This window comes from Hevea brasiliensis, unplaced genomic scaffold (genome assembly GCF_030052815.1).
Source record: "Hevea brasiliensis isolate MT/VB/25A 57/8 unplaced genomic scaffold, ASM3005281v1 Scaf2, whole genome shotgun sequence".
Lineage (NCBI taxonomy): Eukaryota > Viridiplantae > Streptophyta > Magnoliopsida > Malpighiales > Euphorbiaceae > Hevea > Hevea brasiliensis.
The window spans coordinates 4,415,285-4,431,607 of NW_026614695.1; the positions used below are offsets into that span (position 1 = coordinate 4,415,285).

The window sequence follows — 16,323 nt, forward strand, 5'->3', positions numbered from 1 at the left end:
TTGGTCCATAGAACTCCAAATGACATGAAATCAGTCCCGAAATTTCAATAAGATATAGATCTATAATATTGGTAATTTGACCAAAACCCAAAAATCAAGGAAACTAGGTCAATTAACTTGATTAATTTGGCACACTAAATGTGGAATTGGTGCAATTGACCATTAAGTCCAAAAAAAGTCCAAAAAATTCAAATAGGCATATCTCCCACAAGAAATCTCCCATTATAATGAGCCATACCAGTTTGGAAAGCTAAGAAAGAGACCTAAAACTTTGTTTTAGACAACTTCCTCAAATTATAAATGTATAAGGTCAGAATTTAAGGTCAAAGCCATTGACCTAATTAAGGACCATGCCAATATAAGACCTTTGAGTCCAAGTTAACAATTTGGCTATAAATAATTCTATAAGACTTGACAAATTACAAGTAAAATTTCTGATTGACCCTAATACATAGGGCAACAATACTTGTGAAGAATGCTAGACCTCAATGTGATTACAAACAATCCAAATAAATTAGTAAATTCAAAACCGAAAATGCCTAATAAGGAAGTCAAAATTTAACTTTGACCTAGTTATGTTTAAATGACCATAACTTAAGTTATACAACTCCAAATGGAGTAATTCAAAAAGAAAATTAAAGAAGACACAATGAGAAACAATTTAATGAAGAGAAATCTGTTAAATCTACACTGTAGCTTGGTCCAATAGACAGTAAACATTGGCCATGAAATCTGAATAATTGCAATAAAATGCAATAAGCTTTGAAATGAAATTGGCAACATATATCAACATGTGAGGAATGAAAAATGGAATATATTAATGACATTAAAACTAATTCACCTAGTGTGCATTAAAGGTCAACATTATGGTTGACTAATGAAACGAATAGTATTAATAAAATTTAATTATTGAACCTTATTATTAGAAATAATTTAAATGAGTACTGAAACACTTTAAATTGTTTGTTTTAATTAGAAAAGACACTGGGAAAGGAAAAGACCTACTGAGTCAAGGCCAAGAGATGACTCATCAGAGGTTTGTGCACAACTAGTTTTTAATTGATTTTATTCTAAATATTACATATGACTAAATGACATATTTTCCTTATGTATTATGTTTATCAAGTATTGGATTTAATTCAATTATTATTGAAATTGTTATAGTATGTATGAATTTAGCTTTGTAAAATAGTATTTGAACAAGTATTAAGTATTGTTGTGGATTGAATAAATTATGTTTTGGAAAATTTTGATAGAATATATTTTGAATTGTGATGGACAAATTGCATGAAAAAATACAAATTTATGTTTTGAATTGTGATAAGCATAAAAATTATTGGATATTGAAATTGACTTTGAATCGAATTGTGTTGTGATTTATACTCACAAAAAGGGCAAAGAGATTTATGATATTGTTTTATATCTCACTATAGATGCTTGACTAGGTTATTACCCGTCTCTCTCATTTGTTGAGGAGACAATGGAGTTAGTTTTGTTTTGATTACCATGGTACGTGCACAGGCTTAAATTCTCCTCTTATTAGAGGTTAGATCTAAGTTTTTTTTTTTTTTTTTGTTATGGTCCTTTCGGAAGTTTCATTATTGTGATGTGTACTGTGCACGATGATTCGACCTCCCGACCATAGGGAGTTAGAATCCGATTCGACCTCCCCGACCATAGGGAGTTAGAATCACCTTGGAGATGGCCCTTGCGGATTAGCCTTGCATAGTTAGTGAGGTAAAAAATGGTTTTGAAAGATAAAGAATGGTTTTTGAATAGTAAAGAAATTCGATTTCAAATGGAAGTTATGCATAATTGATTTTATTGGAATTAATCTTTATTTCCATAAATTGCTGGAATTACTTTAATTGTTCAGTTGTGATTTGACAAATTGAAATTTTTTATCAAGGTTATTTTAACAAATGATTATATTATTGGCAACGATTATTTTGACCTTTAGAATTTTTATGAAGTATAAGATTTCCAAATTATTTGTTATAATTTTGTCAACATATATATGGTATTATATTTTAAATTATAGTTGTGCACCACTGAGTTCACCACTCAACGATAGCTTTGCATGTTGTCGCAGGTGAAAAGAGCATAGAGCAGTTGAGTAAGCTTCCTTAAAGACACATTCAGATCAGCTCTAGGTATATCATAGGTATACCTATGTACATAGGATTTGATGTATGCATGTAAATATATATATGTAAATTATTTGAGCAGTTGTATAAAAACTCTTGTAAAATATTTTGGTATGTAATTAAATGCAAATTATTGTAATGTAAATTTGAGATTTCATTTACCTGTATAGTTTTATAATATTAATTTTTGAGTCTTGTAATCAAAGAAATGTTTCTTTTATGATGAGGTTGGCTTGAAAATGAAATGATTTGATTATTGAGATTGAATTGTGAGATGAAATGAAGTTTATTGGAGTTGTATTTGAGAAAACATATTGGGAGTGTTTTCCTTTTCAGGTTTGAAGAACTGTTTTCTCAAAATACAACCGGCAAACTGTTGAAATTTTGAAAAATTTTTATAACACCAGATTTTAATCGATGATTTAAATTTTACGAAAATTGATTTAAAATCCCTTGTAGTATATTTATTGGGTTACCGGTAGGCGAAGTACGATAATTCATTAGGTGTACTACGGGATCATGTTACATCTTAAGGAGGAGTAGGGTGTGACACACCTGATGTAAATTATGAATTTATGCAATTAGTTTGCAAATTATGTAAACTAATGAAATTGAGAATTTTGATATATGTAATAAGCATGAATGAATTTGTACAAATGAGTATGGATTTGAATTACATAATGATTTTTGAAATGATGATATGAGTATGGATGAATTATTGTATGGAAAATATTGTTGAGATTTTTAAATAGGTGAATAGTGAAATACGCCAAATAGTAATAGAAACATGGAAAACTCCGCTGGGTTCTCCTTAGAAAAATAATTGATATTAAAATATAACGAGAACAAATTATTAAAAGAATAAAGTAAGATAAGATAGGGTGCTCCAATACCGAATGTGAAATGTCTTGCTCGGCTACACTATAGACAGGTAAGAGGTGTTACTTTTATTAGTATCAGAGCACGATTTAGGTGTTCTTAGGCATAGATAGATAGAATACGATTGTGTGTATAACATGCATTGCATTCATATGAGCCGAGGTGACACTAATGTAGATCTGTTTTCTCTGGTAAGGTGAAGAAATAAGGTAGCAGCTCCTCGACTATTTACACCGGGTAAATTTCGAGGATGAAATTTTTGTTAGAGGGGAAGAATTGTAACACCCTCACTTTAGCTAGTCCGTGCATTCGACTATTCCGGTGACCAATGTCTATCCAGACAGCTAGAATAACTGGAACTATATTTAGACCAGAGTGAGGAGTCATCAATAAACTAAATAATGGTAAGGAAAAATTTAAAAAAATTTTAGAAATGAAATACAATAAAGTTAAATGAGCCAGTGCCCCGGTGATGGGTAACCCTAACGGAAAGTTATTGTAAAAACAGCTAGTAGCCCAAAACCCGAGGGAAATTCCATGAAATAATTTTTAGGACTCTAGAAAAGAGTCATTGAGGTTTCGATGGCATTAAAATGTCAAGAAAATGCTTAGAAAAATTTTTAGATCGGTACAGACAATTTTAGTCTGTTAAGCAAAACGAATGGCATTTTGGTCATTTCGCCTTTAGAGACGATTTTTGACCGACTTGTTCATTTAAGTGGGTGAATTATATGACATAAAATATGAATTAATATTGGTGAGAAAATAATTAAAACAGAGTAGAGAAGAAAAGAAAAGAAAATGAGATAAAATGCAAATTATGATCTCATTATGATGTCATTAAAAAGCTCCCACCAATCACATTTAAGCAAGCCCTCCTAAAACAAGTAAAAAGAGATAATTGAGACAAAAATAAAAAGAATTGCAGCTTCATCTTCTTAACCAGCCTGCACACCTTTCTCTCAACCTCCATGAGTGTTGTTTCATCTCTCTCTTCCATTCCCATTAATTCTCACCACTAAACCCTACACTCCCTTCATTAAAACTTGTTTACACGTCTTGGGGAAGTGTTTGGCTGCCAAGAATTGAAGAGAAAGTGAAGTTTAAGCTTGGGAAAATTCTGCTCAAAAAGGTTAGTGCTACTACTCTTTAATTTCTCTTTAGATTTCATGTTGGAAGCACGAATTGACTTAGAATTTGAAAGAATTGAAAGAAAATATCCATGTATGAGCCACTTCCATTTTCGGTAGCCATGAATTAGGAAAGTGTTTGATGACTTTTGATGCAATTAAAGATGTTTATGGGTGGCTTTGATGGTGATTATCAGACTTTGAACATAAATCGATGTGTGTGAAGTAGGATTTGAATATTTGAGAATTAGGGTTTGAGGCATGAAGTTAGGGTTTTGCTCATGTTTTGGTGAATGGAAGTCCTAGTGGTCAATTAGTGACCATTTGGCTATGTTTGATGAGGAATTGAAGTGAATTATGGCTTTGGATTTGAGGTTGGGTATGCTGCCTCATAGGACATGCAGGGCTGGATATGAGTCCAGCAAGTTTGGGCAGCCGTAACTTGAGTGGTGTAGGTTCAATTGGTGCAAGGTTAATTGGACATGAAACTAGACACATAATGGCACAACTTTGATGAAGAAACCTTGCCCATAAAACAAACTTAAAATACCCTAAAAATTGACCAAATCTGGGTAACCAATTCTGGACCTGGTAAAAGTGACTAAATGAACAGTGTTTATTCATTTGACCTTAACTCAGTGTAGAAATGTCCAATTGTCCTGAATTTTATATCAATAGAAAGCTTAGACAATTTAGGATAACTTTTATGAGGAACACAACTCCAAATTTTGACTAGAACTTAATGAAATTGTCCATCAAAATCAGGACACCAAAACTGCCAGATTTGGTTTCTGCTCAGAAATTCTGGGTAGATAGTAATCCGGCCAGCCTTATTGAAATTTGTATAACTTGAGCTAGAAAACTCCAAATGGAGTGATTCAAAAAGGGAATTAAATAAGACATATAAAGAAACAAATTTGATGAAGAAAAGTTTGCCAAATTCTCACTGTATAATTGCCTAATGGAACAGTAAACTCTAGCACCCAAAACTGAAATTTTTTATTTATTTCATATTGGTTTGAAGTACTGATTGGCAACCAATGCCAATACTTTTGTGAACCAAAATATGGTAATTTCATGTGGTTAGAACCCATGTAACTATTATGAATTAAAAAGTCAACCTTTGAAGGGAAATGGTCAAGTGAATAGTAGCCTCAATAATTAATGCAAAGGACTAAAACTTAAATTGCAAATGATAAGTTATATAAATAGTGTAATGAATAAATGGATCATGTTAATGTATGAATGAGACATTAGTTCTCATTATTGTAGAAAGGAAAAGTACTTTGAGTACAATGGTATAGAAGGATAATTGATGTGAATTGTGATCATATAAATGATCAAATGAATATATAAATTACAATGAATGCATAAATTATGTAGAATTGTATTTTAGAAATTTATACTTCTGCTAGGAATAGAATTGAAATATTATAAATTATTGTTGGAGCTTATAATGAAATAATAAAATAATAAAACATAATAACACTTAATGGTATCTATATGGCCATGTATTGCCTAGACACGTGTGTCAGATTAGATAGATTGGCATGCCAATAAAGTATTATTTTAGCAATACTACGCAAGATTTTATGCCTATATTCATGCTTTATGTCCGCACTCATGGCTTTTATGTCCGATTATATGTTATCATAGCGTTTAGCCACACTGATATGTTATCATGGCTTTTTAGCCATTTTGACTACATACATGGTTGACGTTCCGCATTTCACGTCCCATGGTATAACGGCCTGAGGCATCGCGGTGTCCAATGCTAACGACCCATTATCCAGTTTAGTCAGCCTATCATATGTTACTTGGGTAGTGAAATTTATTAAACTGAGTTGAGAATAATAGTAACTGAAAATATTAGCAATTAAATAAAAGAGTAAGAATATTTAAAATAAATTAGATTACTTATTTAGTAGAAAGAATTAAAATAAATTGGAATGATATTAAAATTTAATTGTTATGAAATAATCTGCAATAACCTAAAAAGTAATGAATGAAATGATAAAAAGATTTGCAAAAGAGATATAAGTATATTACTACTGTGAATTTAGGAATAAAATGCTTCTTAAGATGAATAAATTAGAACGAAAGATAGTTGATACTAGAAGTATTATATTAAATTAGATTAAATTTCAGAGTATCCAAAGTATAATCCATTTCTTTCTTTATTTGTATATTATTTTCTTGTTATATTATTGCACCACTAAGCAGCAATGCTTAGCGCGATGGATTGTTTCCTTCGTACAGGTACTGAAGTTAAAATTTGGTGGGCAATTGACTGGGATTTTTGGAGTCCAGATCTGCGGAAGTGTCTGAAGTATTCAAGGTTGTCACCTTCTCAGCAATGCATGTAGATAGGGCTCACATAAGTCATATTATGTAATTTGTGCATTATAATTATTTACTATGTTGTAATGAAAATTAGAAAATTGTATGTAATATGCACCTGATGTAAATTATGAATTTATGCAGTTAGTTTACAAATTATGTAAATTAATGAAATTGAGAATTTTGATATATGTAATAAGCATGAATGGATTAGTACAAATGAGTATGGATTTGAATTACATAATGATTTTTGAAATAATGATATGAGTATGGATGAATTATTGTATGGAAAATATTATTGAGATTTTTAAACAGGTGAATAGTAAAATACGCCAAATAGTAATAGAAACAGGGGAAACTCTGCTGGGTTCTCCTTAGAAAAATAATTGATATTAAAATATAATGAGAACAAATTATTAAAAGAATAAAGTAAGATAAGATAGGGTGCTCCGGCACTAAGTGTGACATGTCTTACTCGGTTACACTGTAGATGGGTAAGGAGTGTTACATTTATTGGTATCAGAGCACGGTTTAGGCGTTCTTAGGCATCGATAGATAGAATATGATTGTGTGCATAACATGCATTGCATTCATATGAGTCGAGGTGACACTAATGCCGATCTGTTTTCTCTAGTAAGGTGAAGAAATAAGGAGGTAACAGCTCCTCGACTATTTACACCAGGTAAATTTCGAGGACGAAATTTTTTTTAGATGGGAAGAATTATAACACTCTCACTTTAGCTAGTCCATGCATTTGACTGTTCCGGTGATTAATGTCTATCCGAACAATTAGAATGACTGGAACTATATTTAGACCAGAGTGAGTGTAACACCCTCACTGTAGCAATTCCGCACAGTCTACTGTTCCGGTGACCAGTGTCGGTCCGGACAGCTAGAACACCAGAAAAATATTTAAACTAAGGTAAAAAACCATAATTAACTCAAATATTAATAAGAAAAATTTAGGAAAAATTTTAGAAATAAAATACAACCAAGTCGAATGAGCCGGTGCCCAAGCGATGGGTAACCAGAGGGAAGTTGCGGTTCTCGCAACGAGGTGCCCTAGTCCCAGGGGAAAAATTATAAAATAATTTTTGGGACTCCAGAGAAGGGTTATTGAGGTTCCTATGGCATTAGAATGCCAAGAAAATACCTAGAAAAATTTTTCAATCGGTACAGACAATTTTGACCCGTTAAGCCAAACGGAGGGCATTTTGGTCATTTCGCCTTCAAAGGTGATTTTTGGCCGACTTGTCCAGTTGAGTAAATAATTAATATGACATAAAATATGAAGAAACATTACTAGAAATTAAATTGAAATTGAGTAGTGAAGAAAAGAAAAGAAAAATCAAAGAAAAGCTCATTTATGACATCTTGATGATGTCATTTATAAATTATGACCAATCACAATTAAGCCATCATTTGACTAACTAATAAAGAGACTAAATGAAGACCAAATAACCAAAAATTACAGCAGCCATTCTTCTTCTTCTTCACCAAAACGTGACTTCTCCCCATCTCCCTCCATTGATGCACTCACCCAAGCTCCAAAACCTAGCCAATTACACCATAAAACCCCTATATGCCTTCATAAAACTTGGTCCTCACACCTAGAGCAAGCTTTGGACAGAAAAAAGAAAGGAAGAAAGTGAAGTTTTGAAGTCTTAGAAGTGGCTCCATTCAAGGTTAGTGCACATATGTATTTAAAACACATTAATTCCATGTTAGAGATGTGTAATAGGTAAGAAATTGTGGAATAAATGAACCAAACCCATGTGTATGAATGCCATGAATTTCGGCAGCCATATTGAAGGAATAGAAATGAGGGTTTTGTTGGACTTAGAGTGGATTAGAAATGATGTTTAAGATACATATACACAAGGATAATAAATTGGTATGCTAACTAAGGCATCTTGTAGAAAACATAAGGTGAAGCTAGGGTTTTGGGGGAGTGAAAATTGATTTGGCTTATGAAATTGTTAGAGCACATTTTAATGGTCAATTAGTGACCATTTTAGGTAAGTTGACCATATTATGGACTGAAAAATAGGATTGTAAAGTGAAGTTGTAGGCTGCCCTAGGACAGCAGCAGAGGGACTGAAAATTCAGTCCACTTGCACTACCATAACTTGGGATGTGTTGGTCCAATTTGTGTTTGGCCAATTGGACATGAAACTAGGCTTATAATGGCACATTTTTTCTGAAGAAACCATACCCAAAAGACCAAAGCAAGAGGATCAAAACTTGGCCCCAATCCGGACACCCTGCAACTGATTCTGCAGAATTGACCAAATGAACAGTAACTGTTCATTTGGCCATAACTCACTGTAGATATGGTCAATTGACCTGAAATTTTTACAGCAACAAGTTAAGACCTAGACAAACAACTTTCATGAAGAAACCTACCCCAAATTATGACCAGAACCTAACCCAAATGGCAGTCACAGTCACTGTTCAAACCTGCAACTTTGCAGATTTTGATTTGAGCAGTAATGTTTGGATGGCTATAACTCTCTCTAGAAAACTCGGATTTAGGCGATTCTTAAACCGATGGAAACCTAAGGCACAGTAGAACATTTCATATGAAGAAAGTTAGACCAAATTATGAACTTAACTTGGTCAAATTACTGACCAAAGTTGGACCAAAATCTGCCAAAACCCAAAAGTGCAGCATGAGCGATTGCGTGAACAAGAAACTTATTTTGGCCATAACTTGAGCTACAAAACTCCAAATGGAGTGATTCAAAAAAAGAAATTCAACTAGAAAAAATAAGGAACATATTCTATGAAGGAAGTTTTATCAAATTCCAACAGTAGATCGACCGATAGAACAGTGCAACTTCGGAGCACCAAAACCGAAAATTGGCAATTTTGCCAAAATGACCTAAGCTTTGAGAAAGTGACCAAAACCAACAAGTTTTAAACGCAAAATGTGGTACATTGGGAGTGTTAAAACCAATGCACCTATGATCTATGCAAAAGTCAACTTTTTGTTGACTATTGAAGTGAATAGTGACATAAAAACTTGAAATTCAAAAATTGAAGAATTCAAAAGTATCAAATGCCCTAGTAGGCCTAATGTGATTAGTTTGGATAGGTTGGCATGCCAATAGGGTTACGATAGCGATGCTGCGCGTATGATGTATGGCTTCATTGCCATTTTGTGATGTGATAGCCTATGGCTATACTGATTATGATGTTTTACTTGGCTTTATGCCTTATTGCTTATATGGCTTATTAGCCATTCTGTTTGCACACCGGGAGACACATTGTGACCGATGGTGTGACGGCCCGAGGTATCTGGTACCCAGTGCTAGTTTACCCGTTTATCCAGTCCGGTCAATTTGTATAGGTTACTTGGGCATGGAAAAGTATAACTGTAATTGAACTGATTGTTAAAGAAAATACGAAAATTAAATATAATAAATGATTACGATAGAATACAAAGAAACTCAAGATCATGAAGAAAATAAATAAACAAAATGCATGAAGAAGTTAATATCATAAAACGTAATTAGCCCTCGACTAAATATTAAGTTGGTAATTATTCAATTCTTATGAACACAATGGCTAAGAAATTATGATTTTTATTTGCATATTATTTCTTTCTATTTTATTATTTGCACCACTAAGCTTTATGCTTAGCGCGTCGCTTTGCAACGCGTGAGGTACCAAGATCTTGATCGAGAGCCGAGACCACAGTTGGGTAAGTCCATCCCGCAGTGCATAGTGTCCGTGTCACCTCACAGGCTACAGTGCATTGGTAGGACACTAGGTGTCATTTTGGTATTTTGTAATTGATCTTATTTTCTCATGTGTAAATGAACTTATGAAATGTAATTTGATGCTCATGTAAATAATGAGAATTGTGTTTGTAAATGAAAAAGTGAATGTTTATCTATGATATATATATGATTATCACATGAAATGAATGATTGAGAAATGAATGTGAACTGAAAAATATTGAGATTTTGATAAATGGAGTTGAGATGAATGAATAAGAATATAGGAAGTGTTTTTCACAGGTTCCGAAGAACGGTTTTCTCCATTTTTAGCCGGTACTCTGCCGGATTTTCTTTAAAATTTTCGGAACCTCAAATAAATTACAATTTCAATAAATGAATTATATTTCACAAATTATTTTCAAAACTATGATAAAAATGAATTAAGATAAAATAGAGTGCTCCGGCACACTGAGTGGCATAACTTGCTCGGCTACACTGTAGTCGGGTAAGGGGTGTCACAGTGAGGAGTCATCAATAGACTAAATAATGGTAAGGAAAAATTTAGAAAAATTTTAGAAATGAAATACAATAAAGTTAAATGAGCCGGGGCCCCGGTGATGGGTGACCCTAATGAAAAGTTGCTCTAAAAACAGCTAGTAGCCCTAAACCGGAGGAAAATTCCATGAAATAATTTTTGAAACTCTAGAAAAGAGTCATTGAGGTTTCGATGGCATTAGAATGCCAAGAAAATGCTTAGAAAAATTTTTAGATCAGTACAGACAATTTTACTCTGTTAAGCAAAATGAATGGCATTTTGGTCATTTCGCCTTAAAGACGATTTTTGACCGACTTGTTCATTTAAGTGGGTGAATTATATGACATAAAATATGAATTAATATTGTTGAGAAAATAATTAAAAATGAGTAGAGAAGAAAAGAAAAGAAAATGAGATAAAATGCAAATTAGGAAATTGTATGTAATATGCACCTGATGTAAATTATGAATTTATACAATTAGTTTGCAAATTATGTAAACTAATGAAATTGAGAATTTTGATATACGTAATAAGCATGAATAAATTTATACAAATGAGTATGGATTTGAATTACATAATGATTTTTGAAATGATGATATGAGTATGGATGAATTATTGTATGGAAAATATTGTTAAGATTTTTAAATAGGTGAATAGTAAAATACACTAAATGATAATAGAAACAGGGGAAACTTCTCTGGGTTCTCCTTAGAAAAATAATTGATATTAAAATATAACGAAAATAAATTATTAAAAGAATAAAGTAAGATAAGATAGATGCTCTGGCACCGAGTGGGACATGTCTCGCTCGACTACACTATAGACGGGTAAGGGGTGTTACAGAGAACTTCCCAGGAGGTCTCCTATCCTAGGATTTCTCTCAAGCGAGCATGCTTAACCCTTGAGTTCTTCCAACTCTCCAAACCATTCCACCAAAAGGTGCCTCTAGTGATTAGTTTCCCCCATTTAATGTATGATTCGATTTAATTCATGTGCCTCGCATTCCACTACCCTAGGTAGCCTCGCCATCCTAGAAGCCTGTCGGGAGTTTACTCTCTAAAGCTACTCCCCGCCCTCATCGAACCACTTCCTGAGTCGGGTCGTCACAGTTATTTTATTTTTAGTTTGATTGTTAAACTCACAATGAGTGAGTAGTTTTCTTAATTCTTGAATTAGGGATGTAGCATTCTTAGTTCTGTTATGGATTTACATTGATTTTATTTAATAAACTTAGAGTTTTATTCTTTAATTCAATTTCTTGCAATCTTAATGTATGCTTTGTGTAGAGCTTCACTTAGTTATGATTCTAAATATTAATTGAACGATTGAAAGATGAAGATTAATATTAGAGAATCAATATATCTAACTTAGGATTTTTGACCTAGAGATAGGCTGAGATCTTATGTGGAGTTCATAATTAATCAAAGAGTTTTAGGGTTTCAATTAAGATTGATCGCCATGAAAGTAATGTTCAGATTAATTATGATACACCTTAAGTACCTTAAGAAATTACTTAAGATAACATAAGATTAATTTCCAAAAGTAATAACTTTTCAATTTATTGAATAAATGAGATTAGATCTGTAATAGGCTAAAGTGTGAGCCCCTTAATTCTAAAATTGTTTTCATTAATTGATTACCTTAGTTAAATTGTTTAGCTTTCCTTTACTTCATTAGTTCTAGTTAGTTTAGCTTTCCTTTACTTCATTGGTTCTAGTTAGTTTAGCTTAAATTCTCATCATCACAATTGGTAGTCTAGATAGTTATAATTATTGTTTAGTTTAGTACTCACCAAGTTGCTCGTGGAAACGATACTCTGCTCACTACTGTATTGCTTATTAACGATTCGCGCACTTGCAAAATTTTACACAATAGCAGTTACTTTAGCACTCAAGTTAAGGAAGGTAATTTAGAGAAATGGTAATGAACAGTCCCTTTTAGAATGTGTAAAAGTGTACTTGAGTAGGTGTTGAAGGCCTATTTATATGGTGACATGAGAGAAACAACGCTAATCTCAGAAACCGTTAACCAATCTTGAGCCCTTCGCTTGTTGCATGCCATGGAATCGTTCAACATGATTCTCGATGAGAATTACTTCAATCATACTCATCGGCATGTCGTATACACGTCATTACAATGTGGGTTGTAGAGCGTAGATCTCTTGTCTCATGGGTTTAATAACATCCGATCTGTATGTTGTGAAACGATCTCCTGATCTCGCAGAGATAGGAGATGGCTCTAACTTGACTTGAGCTATACTTGAGGTGGCCTGTGGCTACAACTGATCCAAATGAGACTAGACTTAGAGTTGGTAAATCCATCCTAGTTAAGATCGGATTTTGAGATAAACTATATCAACATATATAATTTTTGTTTTTATACTTTTCAGATTATTAATATAATTTTTAAATTAAAATATTATTGAATAAAGATAATATTTGAATATATTGTTTTTTAATATATTAAGAGATAAATTTTTTTTGATATTTTAATTAAAGTATAACGATTATATGATTTAATTAAACTTAATTTATTTCATATCTTTAATCAATATTTTTAATATGTTGTTATATTTTTTTAATTATTTTTATTATGAAATATTCATTAAAATTTTTGAGAGATACAATAAATTTAATCGACATAAAAAATAACAAAAATATTATATGAAGTAATCAACAATAAATTTAAAATATTATTTTATTTTCATATGTTAAAATTGAAAATTTGTAAATTAAAATTATTTATATATTAAAATTATTATTAACCAAAAGTACCAACAATTCCTTAATTATGAATAAAAATAAACCAAGCTAATCCTAACAAAAAAAATTAAATTAAAATAAATGTTGATTTCATTAATATTTTACATAAGGTATAATAATTTTCCATAAAAATGTAATAAATAATAAATTAAAATGATAAAAAGAGGAAACGAAGACGTGATTTATCTAGGCCACGACCCAGGATGGAATATGAAAACCAGATGGGACCCTGCCCAGTGCCCATCACTGTTTCTCTGAAGCAATGGTTACCTGTTAGCGCTGTCCTAAGCCACATACATAGGGAAGGATAAAAGAGCGAGAACCTGCTCCAGAAAATTAATATATTCAATTTTAAATTTAATTATTATTATTATTATTATTATTTAAATTAATTTAAAACTCAATTAAAATATTTAAAATTAATTATTATTACTTCAATAAAATACAAACTCAAATGATTTTATATATTTTAATTAATAATTTATATAAAATATAAAAATATCATCCATTATTATTCTAGCCACACAATACGTACAAAACTGAAGTTTGTTTTCAAATTTGATTCTTAAAAATTAAATGATAAAAAATTTGATATCGATTTCAGATAAAATCCTATTAAAACCGAACCAAACATCCCCCACTTATTACATGGCACGCACTTGTTCCATTAGCTAAAAAATTTCTAGCCTACAAATAATGAAGAAAGCAGAGCTTGTGTTCGTCCCGACGCCAGGCATGGGCCACCTTGCATCCACGTTGGAGGCAGCAAAGCTTCTCCTTGACCGTCATCATCGACTCTCCATCACTGTCCTCATCATTAAGCGTTCTTCAGACACTCTCGTCAGCTCCTTCGTTAATTCCATAGCTAAATCAGATCGTATCCAGTTCATCGAACTACCTAATGTTGATGAAGGCTCCTTGGGTTTCGGTTTTATTGATAAACAGATTCCCCATGTCAAAGAAGCCGTCTTCAAGCTCACTGCTCGCCCTGATTTGTCGCTCGCCGGATTTGTACTGGATATGTTCTGTACATCGATTATGGATGTGGCTAAAGAATTTGGTGTTCCATCTTATATTTTCTTTACTTCAGGTGCATCTTTTTTCGGTTTTATGCTTTATATGCAACTTATTCACGATGAGCAGGAGGTGGATCCTACTCAGTTCAAGGATTCTGACGGTGAGTTGCCGGTGCCAAGTTTGGCTAACCCACTTCCTCCTAGAGTTCTGCCTTCTGTGGTGCTTGTAAAGGAGTGGCTTTTTTTTTTCCTCCACTACGCTAGACGATATAGAGAGGCTAAGGGTATAATGGTAAATACATTCATGGAGCTGGAATCCTATGCACTAAACTCTCTTGGAGATGCTAACAGTAATATTCCTCCAATTTATCCTGTGGGACCCATATTGAGTCTAGAGGGTGACAGCCATAGCCATAATGTGGGGCCAGATGGGAGTAAAATCATGGAGTGGCTTGATGATCAACCTCCATCATCAGTAGTGTTTCTCTGCTTTGGAAGCATGGGAGGTTTTGAAATGAATCAAGCCAAAGAAATTGCGTGTGCGTTAGAGCAAAGTGGACACCGATTCTTGTGGTCTCTACGGCGGCCCCCACCAAAGGGTAAAATAGAATTATCAGCTGATTATCAGAATTTCCAAGAAATATTACCAGAAGGATTCTTGGATCGTACGGCTGGGATAGGAAAGGTAATCGGGTGGGCTCCACAAGTAGCCATATTGGCCCACGCAGCAATTGGAGGTTTTGTTTCGCATTGTGGATGGAATTCTATACTAGAAAGCATATGGTTTGGTGTTCCAATCGCCACGTGGCCGATGTATGCAGAGCAACAATTTAATGCCTTTTTAATGGTGACTGAGTTGGGATTGGGTGTGGAAATTAAAATGGATTACAGGAGAGAGAGCGAAATAATAGTAAGCGCGCAGGATATAGAGAGAGGAATACGGTGTGTGATGGAACATGATAGTGAAATAAGGAAGAGGGTCAAAGAGATGAGTGAAAATAGTAAGAAGGCCTTGAAGGATGATGGATCTTCATACTTTTGTGTAAACCGTCTGATTGAAGATGTGATGGATAATTTGCCATGAAACACCTGCCTATTTGCGCTGTTGAGATCTGAACTATTTTGTGATAATTATATATTATATAAATTAAATGTAATATTAATATTTTTAATACTAATTTCTGAAGTTAAAAAATGTTGAAATTAGCCAAAATATCATTACAAAATCTAAATTAATATCCAATAATAGCCTTATGAGTCATTATAAAATTATGCTTCCAGTTTCTATTTGATAGTGTATTTTTTTTTTTTGTAAATAATATAAATTAAACATGGGTTATAAGATTAAATTAGTTGTTAATTAATTGAATCCAAATATAAAAAGTACTTGTTAAATACTTGTTCAATGACAAGAAAAATACACTTATAACTAATAGAAGGAACTTTACTCTTGCTAATATTCTTTTCAAGCTTGTTTGCAAATTAGATTTTTATAAGAATTTAATTTAATTATATTTTAATTATCATATTTGAAAATTTAATAATTAAAAGAATTTAATTTTTTAATTAAAAAAATTATTTTAAAAGAAATAAAAATTATATTAGAATTCATTTAATTTCTTTTCTTTTAAATGACTTTTTCAAAAGAAGCCTTATAGTTGTTAGTTTGAATTCCATTATCATCCTGAGTAATTTTATTTTAATTTGTATTACCACGAAGTACTTAAAAATCAATTAAAATGTATAATAAGGAATTTTCCAAGTTAATTCATAATTAAAATTTAATTAA

At 32.4% G+C, this 16,323-nt stretch overlaps 1 protein-coding gene across 1 annotated transcript; it reads left to right on the forward strand.

The window, feature by feature from the left end:
- The first annotated feature begins 14,029 nt into the window (after positions 1-14,029).
- LOC110642639 (anthocyanidin 3-O-glucosyltransferase 6) lies at positions 14,030-15,712 on the forward strand. Its single transcript, XM_021794749.2, has one exon. The coding sequence runs from the start codon at positions 14,215-14,217 to the stop codon at positions 15,616-15,618; it is 1,404 nt and encodes a 467-aa protein (XP_021650441.1). The 5' UTR covers positions 14,030-14,214; the 3' UTR covers positions 15,619-15,712.
- The last annotated feature ends 611 nt before the right edge of the window (positions 15,713-16,323 follow it).

Bases quoted from the DNA above. Each gene is read 5' to 3' on its own strand.
- LOC110642639 (XM_021794749.2), top strand. From the start codon at position 14,215: ATGAAGAAAGCAGAGCTTGTGTTCGTCCCGACGCCAGGCATGGGCCAC.